This window comes from Equus quagga, chromosome 10 (genome assembly GCF_021613505.1).
Source record: "Equus quagga isolate Etosha38 chromosome 10, UCLA_HA_Equagga_1.0, whole genome shotgun sequence".
NCBI lineage: Eukaryota > Metazoa > Chordata > Mammalia > Perissodactyla > Equidae > Equus > Equus quagga.
The window spans coordinates 84,654,952-84,668,816 of record NC_060276.1 but is presented as its reverse complement, the minus strand read 5'-3'; the positions used below and the strand labels follow the sequence as shown (position 1 = coordinate 84,668,816).

Here is a 13,865-nt window from a genome sequence, read left to right as displayed (position 1 = left end):
GGACATTTTAACTATGTTTATTCTTCCAATCCATGTGCAAGGAATGTCTTTCCATCTCTTTATGTCATCGTCAATTTCTTTCAAGAAAGTCTTGTAGTTTTCATTGTATAGATCCTTCACTTCCTTGGTTAAGTTTATCCCAAGGTATTTTATTCTTTTCGTTGCGATTGTGAATGGGATAGAGTTCTTGAGTTCTTTTTCTGTTAGTTTATTGTTAGTGTATAGAAATGCTACTGATTTATGCACGTTAATTTTATACCCTGCTACTTTGCTGTAGTTGTTGATTATTTCTAATAGTTTTTCTGTGGATTCTTTGGGGTTTTCTATGTATAAGATCATGTCGTCTGCAAACAGCGCGAGTTTTACTTCTTCGTTACCTATTTGGATTCCTTTTATTTTTTTTTCCTGCCGAATTGCTCTGGCCAGCACCTCCAGTACTATGTTGAATAGGAGTGGTGAAAGTGGGCACCCTTGTCTTGTTCCTGTCCTCAGAGGGATGGCTTTCAGCTTTTGTCCATTGAGTATGATGTTGGCTGTGGGTCTATCATATATGGCCTTTATTATGTTGAGGTACTTTCCTTCTATACCCATTTTACTGAGGGTTTTTATCATAAATGGGTGTTGGATCTTGTCGAATGCTTTCTCTGCGTCTATTGAGATGATCATGTGGTTTTTGTTTTTCATTTTGTTGATGTAGTGTATCACGTTGATTGACTTGCGGATGTTGAACCATCCCTGTGTCCCTGGTATAAATCCCACTTGATCATGGTGTATAATCTTTTTGATGTATTGCTGTAATCGGTTTGCCAAAATTTTGTTGAGGATTTTTGCATCTATGTTCATCAGTGATATTGGCCTGTAGTTCTCCTTCTTTGTGTTGTCCTTGTCAGGTTTGGGGATCAGAGTGATGTTGGCTTCATAGAATGTGTTAGGGAGTTCTCCATCTTTCTCAGTTTTCTGGAACAGCTTGAGGAGAATAGGTATTAAGTCTTCTTTAAATGTTTGGTAGAATTCTCCAGAGAAGCCGTCTGGTCCTGGACTCTTGTTTTTGGGGAGGTTTTTGATTACCGTTTCTATTTCCTTACTTGTGATTGGTCTATTCAGATTCTCCATTTCTTCCTGATTCAGTTTGGGGAGATTGTATGAGTCTAGGAATTTGTCCATTTCTTCCAAGTTGTTCAATTTGTTGGCATATAGTTTTTCATAGTATTCTCTTATGATCTCTTGTATTTCATTGGTATCTGTTGTGATTTCTCCTCTGTCATTCCTGATTTTATTAATTTGCGCTTTCTCTCTTCTTTTCTTGGTGAGTCTGGCTAGGGGTTTGTCAATTTTGTTAATTCTTTCGAAGAACCAACTCTTTGTTTCATTGATCCTTTCTATTGTCTTTTTTGTTTCAATATCGTTTATTTCTGCTCTTATTTTTATTATTTCCCTCCTTCTACTGACTCTGGGTTTTGTTTGTTCTTCTTTTTCTAGTTCTGTTAGGTGTCGTTTGAGGTTGCTTACGTGAGCTTTTTCTTGTTTAGTGAGGTGAGCCTGTATTGCGATGAATTTCCCTCTTAGGACTGCTTTTGCTGCATCCCAAATGATTTGGTATGTCGTGTTCTCATTTTCATTTGTCTCCAGATAATATTTGATTTCTTCTTTAATTTCTTCAATGATCCATTGTTTGTTGAGAAGCGTGTTGTTTAGTCTCCACATTTTTGCACCTTTCTCTGCTTTTTTCTTGTAGTTGATTTCTAGTTTAATAGCGTTATGATCAGAAAAGATGCTTGATATTATTTCAACTCTCTTGTATTTATTGATGTTTGCTTTGGTTCCCAAAATATGGTCAATCCTTGAGAATGTTCCATGTGCACTTGAGAAGAATGTGTAACCTGCTGTTTTTGGATGAAGTGTTCTATATATATCTATTAAGTCCATCTGGTCTAATTTTTCATTTAATTCTATTATTTCCTTGTTGATTTTCTGTCTGGATGTTCTGTCCATTGGTGTTAATGGTGTGTTGAGGTCCCCTACTATTATTGTATTGTTGTTGATGTCTTCTTTTAGTTCTATTAAGAGTTGCTTTACAAATTTTGGTGCTCCTGTGTTGGGTGCGTATATATTTATAAGTGTTATGTCTTCTTGGTGGAGAGTCCCTTTTATCATTATATACTGTCCCTCTTTATCTTTCTTTATCTGTTTTGCTTTGAAATCTACCTTGTCTGATATTAGTATAGCGACACCTGCTTTCTTTTGTTCATTATTAGCTTGGAGTATTGTTCTCCATCCCTTCACTCTGAGTCTGTGTTTGTCTTTGGGGCTGAGGTGTGTTTCCTGGAGGCAGCATATTGTTGGATCTTGTTCTTTGATCCATCCTGCCACTCTGTGTCTTTTGATTGGGGAGTTCAATCCATTTACATTTAGAGTGATTATTGAGACGTGGGGGCCTACCACTCCCATTTTGTGTCTTGTTTTCCGGTTTTTTTCAGTTTCCTTTGTTTCTCGTCCCATGGTTTAATCTGTTCTGATGTAGAGCTGCTACTCTCTGTTGTTGTCCTTCTACTTATCTCCTCTGCTCTTGGTTTTGTAGCCCCTTTCCTTTTTTGGATTTTTCAGGAATGAGGGTTTTCCTGAGGATTTCCTGAAGAGGAGGTTTTGTGGCAATGAACTCCCTTAATTTTTGTTTATCTGGGAAAGTTTTTATTTCTCCATCGTATTTGAAGGATATTTTCGCTGGGTAGAGAATTCTCGGCTGTAGATTTTTGTCCTTCAGATTTTTGAATATATCATTCCACTCTCTTCTAGCCTGTAAAGTTTCTGCTGAGAAATCTGCTGATAGCCTGATGGGAGTTCCTTTGTAGGTTAGTTTCTTTTGCCTGGCTGTCCTTAATATTTTTTCCTTTTCGTTGACTTTTGCTAGCTTCACTACTATATGCCGTGGAGTTGGTCTTCTTGCATTGATAAAGTTTGGAGATCTATTGGCTTCTGTCACCTGAAGATCCATCTCCCTCACCAGATTTGGGAAGTTCTCGGCCATTATTTCTTTGAATAGGTTTTCTGCCCCTTTCTCCTTCTCTTCTCCCTCTGGTATACCTATAATCCTTACGTTGCATCTCCTAATTGTGTCTGATAATTCTCGGAGAGTTTCTTCATTTCTTTTAAGTCTTGCTTCTCTCTCCTCCTCTGCCTGCAACAGTTCTATATTGCCATCTTCCAAATTGCTAATTCTTTCCTCCATATTATCGGCCCTACTGTTCAGAGCATCTAGATTTTTCTTAATCTCCTCTATTGTGTTCTTCATTTCCAATATTTCTGTTTGGTTCTTCTTTATCGTATCAAACTCTTTTGTAACATAGCTCCTGAACTCGTTGAGTTGTCGGTCAGAATTCTCTCTTAACTCATTGAGAATCTTAATGATGGCTGTTTTGAAGTCATCGTCATTTAGGTTATACATCTCATTTTCTTTGGGATTGTTTTCTGTGTATTTGTTGCTTTCTTTCTGTTCTGGAGATTTAATGTATTTTTTCATATTGCTTGATGTTGTTGATTTGTGCCTCCGCATGGAAATAGAGTTTAGTTGCTCCTTTCACTTGTTTCAGCTGCTGCGGAGGGAGGAGCAGCTGTTTATATTTCACCAACCAGGAATCCTGTCCGTAGTTGCTAACTGGGCCTGGGCCCCTCTTCGTAGCCACAGTGGCCCTTTGGATTCCCTCCTCTGCCGTGGGGGCCGTCACAGGGGGGCTTCAGGCTGCAGGTGCCTACTGTTGCAGCCCACCTAGATGTGCTCTCTCCTTGGGGTCTACAACGGTGTTATGGGCTTTTCCAGCAGCCAGGGGTGGGATCACTTATATTTGTCGCTCCGTTGCTGTTGGCACCCACCAAATCTCACTTGTCCTCTATAGGTCGCAGGATAGCTATTGGCATCTTCTAGAGTCTGTGGTTAGTACACCTAGCTATGCTGCTTTTGCCCTGGGGTCTTCCAGCCTTGTGGCTGGCGGCTGGGTGCCTTCTACTGGTGCTGTGCAGAGGCTTTCCCTAAGGCTGCTGTGAGCCTGTAGGGTTTCCCCCTAGGCTACTAAGCTGGGTCTCTGGAACTCTCTCCAGCCCCAGTCCTCTCTGAGATCTCCAGCAATCCCTAGCCTCACGGGGTGGGCAACGGCAGCTGGAGGTCGCCCCGCCCTCAGGGCTTCTCTCCCGGCCTCTCCTGGAGCCGTGAATGCTGGGCGTGGCCCCTCTGCTAATGGCAGACAGAGAGTTTTGTCTGCTGCCCGGGCGGAGCTCCGGCGCTTCCCCTCCGGGACGCAGAACCGGCCTTTGAAACTTCCCCCAGCCCCGGTCCTCTCCGAGATCTCCGGCAATCCCTAGCCCCACGGGGTGGGCAACGGCAGCTGGGGGTCGCCCAGCCCTCTGGGATTCTCTCCGGGCCTCTGCCGGAGCCGTGAATGCTCAGCGTGGCCCCTCTGCTAATGGCAGGCAGAGAGTTTTGTCTGCTGCCCGGGCGGAGCTCCGGCGCTTCCCCTCCGGGTCGCAGAACCGGCCTTTGAAACTTCCCCCAGCCCCGGTCCTCTCCAAGACCTCCGGCAATCCCTAGCCCCACGGGGCGGGCAACGGCAGCTGGGGGTCGCCCCGCCCTCAGGGCTTCTCTCCCGGCCTCTGCTGGAGCCGTGAATGCTCAGCGTGGCCCCTCTGCTAATGGCAGACAGAGAGTTTTGTCTGCTGCCCGGGCGGAGCTCCGGCGTTTCCCCTCCGGGTCGCAGGACCGGCCTTTTGAAAGTTCCCCCCGCCCCGGTCCTCTCCGAGATCTCCAGCAATCCCTAGTCCCACGGGCGGGCAACGGCAGCTGGGAGATCTCCGTGCCCTCCGTGTCTCTCTCTGGGACCCTCCGGGCGCCCCGAGCACCAGTCTGGATCCCCCCGCCAATGGCGGGGAGAGACTCTCCCCGCGGGCTCAGGTGTGCAACTCCAAAGTTTCCCTCTGCGTTTAGGAGTAATTGCAGGGGGTTTAGGTAGGGTTCTGGTCACCTGTTTCCAGCGTCGCTCCTCTGTTGTGTTCTCGCTCCTGCCCTAGACGTGCGTGGATCCTCTGGGGGCGTCCGTTGGAAGAAAGCCGCTTGCGGGTACCAGGCTGCCCGTCGGGGTCGGAGAGCCCTCACCTATTTCCACCTCCTCCCGGAGGAAAGTCCATCCGCCTTCCGATGTATAGTCGCGTGTGTGTCTCAGACGTCCTGAGATGCTGTCTGGATATCCTTTGTCAAGCGATAAGTGTCCAAATAATTGTAGACTCGAAGGGCGAGAGACAAAGAGGACTACTCACGGCGCCATCTTGGCTCTTCGAAATTATAGATTTTTTTAAAATAATGATAATGGGGGCCAGCCCCATGGCTGAGTGGTTAAGTTCGCACACTCCACTTCAGCAGCCTGGGGTTCACTGGTTCGGATCCTGGGCATGGACCTATACACCACTCATCAAGCCATGCTGTGGTGGCATCCCACATAGAAGAACTGGAATGACTTACAACTGGGATATACAACTATGTACTGGGGCTTTGGAGAGAAAAAAAAAAGTAATGATAATGAAAACATTCCATCTCAGATGTTTGCCTCTTAAGTTATATGAGAAAAAAGAGGCAAGCATTGTTCAACCTAATCTTTTTTTTTTAATTTTTATTTTTTAATTTTTATTTTTTTGAGTAAGATTAGCCCTGAGCTAACATCTGCCACCAATCCTCCTCTTTTTGCTGAGGAAGACTGGCCCTGAGCTAACATTTGTGCCCATCTTCCTCTACTTTATGTGGGACGCCTGCCACAGCATGGCTTGCCAAGCGGTGCCATGTCTGCACCCAGCATCTGAACCAGCAAACCCCGGGCTGCCAAAGCGGAACGTGCAAACTTAACTGCTGCACCACCAGGCCAGCCCCAATGTTCCACCTACTCTTGATAAGTTTTTCTACAAAAAAAAAACTTTCTCAATGTCTCTAAAGTTTAATTACAGTATACTAAATAAACACTAGTTCTATTTATTTCATTTCTCTATACATTTATAGCCAACAGTAAGAGAGTTTCCAATATTTTGACCAAGATGTTCAAAGATCATAGAAAAATCATAATTTTTTCCTTAAGCTATTGATTGCTTTTCACAGTTTCCACATGCACCATCATTTTTATGGTCTCACATTGTTGTGCAAAGTGGAACTGCCTATACTTTGCAAGCCTCTGTACAAATAAATTTGAAAACCTGGATAAGATAGATAATTCTCTGTGGAAATACAGATTACCAAAATTGACCCCATTAGAGGTAGAAAGCTTAAAGAGATCAATTTCCAAAGAAGAAATAGAGAAAATTATTAAGGAACTACCCCACAAAAAAAAGCACCAAGTCCAGATGGTTTCATAAGGACCAGATAGTCTCAATAATTCTGATTATTCTAGAGCATTGTAATGGAAGGAAAATGTTCTAATTCCTTTTATGAAGCATGCATAACACTGTTGCCTAAACCTAAAAGACAAAGACAATACAACCAGAAGAAATAAAACTGCAGATTAATAACACTCATGAGTATGATACAAAAATATTAAAATATTAGAAAATAATATCATACCATATTAAGGAAGTAATATATCATGACCAAGTCACATTCATTCCAGAAATGCAAGTTTGTTTCATTATTAAGAAATCCAGTATTATCATACAGCATATTAATATGTCTAAGGAAAAATTATAATTATTTCCATATATGCTAAAGAAGCCTTTAACAAAATTCAATACCCAGGCATTATGAAGCATTTAAGAAAATAGGAACTGTAAGATACTTTCTTAACATTATGAAATATGTACACCATAGTCCTCGACCTAGTCTCTTATTTAATGGGAAACACTAAAGGCATTTCCACTAATTTCAGGAAGAAGGCAGTTATACCCACTATCCCTGTTACTATTCCAAATATTAATAGAGGTATTAGCCAATGCAATGGAACAAGAAAAACCAATTAGAGACATAAGACTAGGTAGAAAAGATGCAAAACTCTGTAGATGATATGATAGTATATTTGGAAAATCAATGATGAAACTGAAGCAATAAAAGAATTCAGTAAGGTAGCAAAATATGAAGTTAACATCTAAAATTAACAGCTTTTATAACCAGTTAGAGGATGTAAACATACCTGGGGCATGTTGTAATGTAGGAAATTAAGGAAATGCTTTAAAAAAGATGGGACATGTCGAAAGAGCACTGGCCAACCTGAAAGAACTCCCGGTGGCCAAAGGTGGAAAATCTGAGCAACAAATAAATAATAATACTAAATTATAACCCAAAGAATAGAATAGATACTCATGAGTTTCTAATGATATAAATAAATAATTCAATAAATAAGAAAATGGGGGAGAAGGGACAGATCTTTCTTTCAGAGGAATTCCAATTAATAAATGTTGAAGGACAGAGGGAAATAGAAAATCACCATTAGAACACCACAGTAATAATTGTTGCAGGCAAGATATCCACCAGTGGATGCTAAAATTAGTCAATGACAGTTTGAAGAGAAACAGGATATTTTTATAACCTCAAAGTATCTCCTCTAAGATATTTATTAATTACAAAGGAAAATATAGTAACCTAAGTGGAGAAAAACAGAAAAACCTACTTAACCAAGTGATCAAGTTTAACATCACCACTAATAAGATATTGGCATCATGTGTCCCTGATATAATGGAATGAAAAAGGCACAGCTTCATTTCTGTGGTATTCTTGCCAAAAAACGAATAACCTCAATCTAATCATGAGAAAACGTCAGACAAACCCAGATTGTAGGGACATTCTATAAAATACATGACCCATACTCTTCGAAAGTGTCAAGGCTTGAAAGACAAGAAAATACTGAGAAACTGTCACAAATTGGGGGATACTAAGGAGACATGACAACTAATTGCAATGTGGGATCCTGGATTGAACAGAAGGACATTAGGGGGAAAATGAGTAAAATTTTAATAAGGTCTGTAGATTAATTAATAGTATTGCAGCAATGTTAGTTTCCTGGTTTAGATATTTGTACTCTGGTTATGTAAGATGTTAACATTAGAGGAAGCTATGTGAAGGGTATGTGGGAACTCTGTACTCTTTTTGTAACTTTTCTGTAAGCCTAAAGTTATTTCTAAGTAGATAAAAACTAAGGTAATGACTAAATAAACAGATATAAGTTATCAGAGGATACTTTTTTCTTAATTTGAGAGTTTTAAAGATTATTTGTTTTATACAAACTGTTTTAGAGTAACCTGTATTGATTTAAATTCAAGGAGCCCAAGAAAATAATTCAGGAATATCCTCTTTACTCTTTATTAAATCCAGAACAAACTGGCTTCCTTGTCAGCACTTCAAACCCTTTCCAAACAAGTTGATCTGGCTGTTTAGGAAGTTAGAGATGTTTCTCTTGTTGAAGCATAGAGTGGGTGGGGATGGTCTTTTTAAAAGAACATTAAATGGTGTTAGTTCCATAGTGATGGTCTTCTCAAGGTGTGTGTAATGTCTTCCCAGGTATTCCGGAAGGACCTCATCAGTGCCATGAAACTTCCAGATTCTCACCACATTAATCCTGACAGCTATTACCTCTTTGCGGATACATGGAAGGAAGAATGGGAAAAGGGAGTCCAGGTACCAGCCAGTCCAGAGACTCTTCCACAGCCTTCCCTCAGGTATTTGCATGCTTGTGCCTCTGGCTTAGGGAATGAATGCTCTTATAGTTATCTTTGTGCTGCTTGGGGAGAGACTTTGAGTAGCTAATTATATGTTTAGAATACAAAGTCACACATCATGTTCACCGGTTCACTCAGACCAATGGCAGATTATACCAGGCTAGGATAGATCAGTAGTTAAAGTCAAGCTCATTTATATAGGGATATAATATGTGCCCATTCACAGAATAAAACTGTTTGAAGTCCAGTCTGAAGTTATGATAAGATTTTGGAGACCAGGATTTCCAGGTCTAACTCAACAATCAGTAGCATCTATTAGTCTTTGAAGAGAAATAGAGCATTAATTATATAACCCCATAATAACTCTATTAATACATAACTCCATGAGAATTTGCTTCATTATAATCGGGACCTCATAGTGATAGCCTCTATAGAGGGCCAAAACATACAGAGTTTGTAAAATGCATAAACCCAAAGTGAAGGGGATAACTGGAATAATTGGGTTGACTGTAAGCACGTGGCCTTCATTTGCAAAGACTTGAGAAGAAAGTTTAAGTAGGAGAGGACTTTTGTTTTGTGGAAAGGGGAGAGGACTTTTCTGCCGGAAGTAGTAGTAAGTTCAGTTCCTCACGAGTAATGACTGGTTTTGGAAGCCATTTTTTCTTACTGGTCTTTGTGTTCCCAGTGCTTTGCACAAAGGCTGGCATGAAATAAAATGCTTGGCATAAGTTTGAGTGAATGAAGGAAGAAAGGAAGGAAGGAATAGCACCAGATAAAAGAGCTGGTGGGACCTGCTGGTTACTGTGAGAAATTGTACATCTCATTGTACATCTTTCTCTTTCTAGTACATAATAGGTTCTTAAAGGGCAGAGATCACATCCTTAAATTCTCTGCCCCTAGCACCAGGTTCTTAGCTCCTAGTCATGCTCCAGAAATGCTTATTGAATCACTTCTAAAACCCAAGCCCAGGCTGTCCCACCCACAGAGAGACTGTCTGTGCTCTGTTAAGGAAAGCTCCACAGTCTTGCCCAACATACATCCTCAGCCTCACTAGCTTATCATCATTGACACCATCTCTTGCCTCCTAAAAATTAGAACAGCATCATGAATGGACACAAGTCAGGCATTTTCATGTCCTTACTGTCAGTATTTTTATCTACTGTAATAGTAACAGTGGGGAACCTAGACTTCCACCTCAACCTGGCAGCAGTAATTTCTCCCCCCATCTAGGGTGATGTCAGAGGAGACTTAGTAGAAAGTCAGGACTTTCACCACTGCCCAACAGTAATGAAGACACCTCCTCTCCCCGTGGTGTGAGTGGAAGCCACATAGGGAGCGGTAGTAAGGCACTCTTACCAATCCCAGCAAGGAAGGTATCAGTGGAGGCCTAATGGGGAGCCAGAACCTGACCCAGCAGTAACAGAGTCCCTACCCTTGGGACCCTTGTCGACCCATGTCGACAGAGGCCAAATGGTAAACAAGGACTTCTACAAACACCTGGCAGTGATGAAGTGATATCCCCTCCCCCAACCTGATCTCCAGCTAGAGCAGTGTCAGAGGAAGCCAGCCAAAACAGAAGGTTTAAAGAAGATCCAGAGTCTCATAGCATAATATCCAAAATGGTCCAGGTGTCATTAAAAAAAATCACTCACATCAAGAACCAGGAGGATCTCAACTTGATCATAGACAATCAATAGATTGTAGCACCAAGACAACAGAGATATTTGAATTATCTAACAAAAATTTAAAAGCAGCCATCATAAAAGTGCTTGATTGAGCAATTATGAACACACTTGGAGCAAGTGAAACAATCATATCCCTTCTTTCATTCCTGATATTGGCAATTTTTCCCTACATTTTTTCTTACTACAAGTTGGTCAATTTTACTGACCATTTCACAGAACCATCTTTTTGTTTCATTATTTTGTATTTATTTCTGCTCTTATCTCTGTTATATCAGTCCTACTTTCTTTGGGTTTATTTTGTTCTTCTTTTTCTAGTTTCTTGAGTTGGGAGCTTAGCTTATTGACTTTTCCTCTTTTCCAGTGTAAGCATTGAGTGTTATAAATTTACCTCTCAGCACTGCTGTAGGTGTGTTTTAATGTGTTGTATTTTCATTTTCATTCACTTTGATATATTTTTTTCCCTCAAGACTTCTTTTATTTAGAAGTGTGATTTTGGGCTGGCCCCATGGCGTAGTGGTTAAGTTTGGCACACTCCACTTCAGCGGCCCGGGTTTATAGCTTCAGATCCTAGGTGTGGACCTACACCACTCATCAGCCATGCTGTGGTGGTGACCCACACATAAAAAAAAAAAGTGGAGGAAAATTGGCACTGATGTTAGCTCAGGACTAATCTTCCTCAAGCAAAAAACAGGAAGATTGGCAACAGATGTTAGCTCAGGGCTACTCTTCCTCAGCAAAAGAAAGAATGTGATTTTTAGTTTCCAAGTATTTGAATAATTTCTTGTCGTTCTGTTACTGATTTCTAGTTTTGATTCCATTGTAATTAGAGAACACACACTGTATAATTTCAATTTGTTTAAATTTGTTGAGGTTTATTGTATGGCCCAGGATATGGTCTTTCATGGTTCGTGTTCCATGGGTGCTTGAAAATAATGCATATGCTGCTGCTGTTGAGTGGAGTATTCTATAAATGTCAATTTGATGGTGTTGAGTTCTTCTATATCCTTGATGATTTTCTGTATGGTTGAAGTCTCCAACTGTAATTGGGGAGTTGTCTATTTCTCCTTTCATTTCAGTCAGTTTTTGTTTCACATATTTTGCAGGAGTGTTGTTTGATTCACATACGTTTATGATTGCTATGTCTTCTTGGTGGATCCATCCTTTTGTCATTATATAATGTTCCTCTCCATCTCTGGTAATTTTCTTTGCTATGAAGTCTAATCTGATATTAATATAGTCACTCGTGCTTTCTTTCTTTTTTTTTTTTTTTTTTTTTTAAGATTTTATTTTTTCCTTTTTCTCCCCAAAGCCCCCCAGTACATAGTTGTATATTTCTTGTTGTGAGTTCCTCTAGTTGTGGTATGTGGGACGCTGCCTCAGCGTGGTTTGATGAGCAGTGCCATGTCCACGCCCAGGATTCGAACCAACGAAACACTGGGCCGCCTGCAGCGGAGCGCGCGAACTTAACCACTCGGCCACGGGGCCAGCCCCCGACTCGTGCTTTCTTTTGAGTAATGTTTGCTTGTATATCTTTCTCCATTATTTCACTTTTGACTTACTTATATATTTATATTTTAAGTTTGTTTTTGTAAACAGCATATATTTGGATCATGTTCTTTAATCCACTCTGTATTAATGGCTTTAGACCATTTACATTTAATGTAATTATTGATATATTGGGACTTAAGTCTGCCATTTTATTTTGTGTGTGTGTTCTCTCTCTCATTTCTCTGTTTTCTTTTTCCTGCCTTCCTGAGAGTTACCTGAACAAATTACCACAACTCACCCAGTGTGAAATACATGGCTTGAATAGCCCCATAACTATTAATGAAATTGAATTTGTAATTAAAAACTCTCTCTAAAAGTACCTCCAGGCCCAGATGATTTCACTGGAGAATTCTACCAAACATTTAAAGAAATAAAAAGTGATAATACTGGAAGAGAAATTTGAATCAAACTAAATGTAGTTATAGAATAAGTAGCTGACCATGGGAATGTGGATACTGTTGTTGTCTGAGAGGCTCTAGATATTTAGCCAGAGGAACTTAGTGAAAGCGAACTTATGGACATAAAGAAAGAAAGTGATTCTGATGACAAGAATGAAGATGTCCCAGAGAAAATGATGCCAGCAAAAAACTGCACATTAAAGGAACTTTCAGAAATATTTTACAATGTTGAAAGCACAAGGGACAAAATGTTGAAAACTAATCCAAATTTAGAAAGGAGTATGACAGTTTGCCAAGGCATAGAAAAGATGCTTGCTCTGTATCATAAGTTATGTGATGAAAAGAAGGAGTCACGCACTGTACTCTTGATAAGATTTTACAGAAAAATAAGTTTAAATTCTCAGTGCTTTAAATTATAGTGTGTTAAATACATACTGATTTTACTATTTTTACTTCCCTATATATTTGTAGCCAACAGTGAGAGTTTTAATGTTTTGACAAAAATTTTAAAGGTCACTGAACAATTGTAATTTTCCCCATTGATTATAAAGATTGCTTTTCACAGTTTCAGCTTGCACAGTCATTTTTACAGGACCATGCCACTGTGCAAGCAAGGACTATCTGCAATCTTTAGTGACAGCAGATCAGTGGTTTTTGGAAGGGGACAGTGGAGGGCACACAGAAACTTTTGGAGGTAATGGATATATTCATTGTCTCGGTTGTAGTGCTGTTTGCACAGATGTATATATACGTGTGTGTCAGAACTTACTAATTTGTACATTTAAAATACATGCAGTTTAATGTATGTCATTTTTACCTCAATAATGTTAATAAAACAATGTTAATTCACATTTTAAGAAGGAGAAGACGACAAAGGAAGCAAAGAGGAAAATGAGTGGGTGTTAGGAAAGAAAATTAGTGAAGAACCAAAAGATGCAAGTAGGAAAAACAGAGATGAGGCTAGGAAGGGAAGAGCATAAAAACAAGGAAGATTAGGGAATAACTGCAAATAGGAAGGCTGAACCTTCCATTTTCACCACTTGCCTTTCCTATACTAAAAGTAAAAAGATTTTTTTTTACTTTCTCAAGCACTCGATTGAAAGAGTTTAGAGTAAGTAAACATACATTACACCTAACAAGTGATTTTATAAATCAAAATAGGAAAGTGGGATGTAGGGGGGATTTCACTAAGTTCCTCAGTCAGGTCAAGTTCCAAGTTTGTCATATGACCAACCATGGGCTTTTATAAATGTGCAGCTCTCTTTTTTTTTTTTTTTTTTTTAGTTTTTTTAAATTGAGGTATAATTGATATAAATATTTTTATCAAGATAGATTTTACATACCATAAAATTCACCCTTTTAAATTGTACACTGGTTTTTAGTGTATGCACAGAGTTATGCAACTATCACCACTGTGTAATTCCAGAATATTTTCATTACCCCTAAAAGAAACCCTGCATCTGTTAGCAGTTACTCCTCATTTTCCCTTTTCCCCATCCCCTGGTAATCACTGTGTTAGTCTGCTCCGGCTGCCATAACAAAATACCACAGACTGGGTGGCATA

The 13,865-nt window shown here is 40.0% G+C and overlaps 1 protein-coding gene across 6 annotated transcripts in view; it reads left to right on the top strand.

Moving 5' to 3' along the window:
• The window catches only part of JADE3 (jade family PHD finger 3), a 136,056-nt gene that overhangs the window by 82,049 nt on the left and 40,142 nt on the right, over window positions 1-13,865 (top strand). For all 6 annotated transcript variants that reach the window (XR_006890394.1, XR_006890395.1, XR_006890393.1 and 3 more), the window contains one exon: window positions 8,513-8,670. Coding sequence is in view for 3 of the 6 variants with exons in the window: in XM_046674070.1 (XP_046530026.1) it covers window positions 8,513-8,670 (158 nt within the window). In the remaining 3 variants the exon portion in view is untranslated. The remainder of the gene's footprint in view (window positions 1-8,512; window positions 8,671-13,865) is intronic.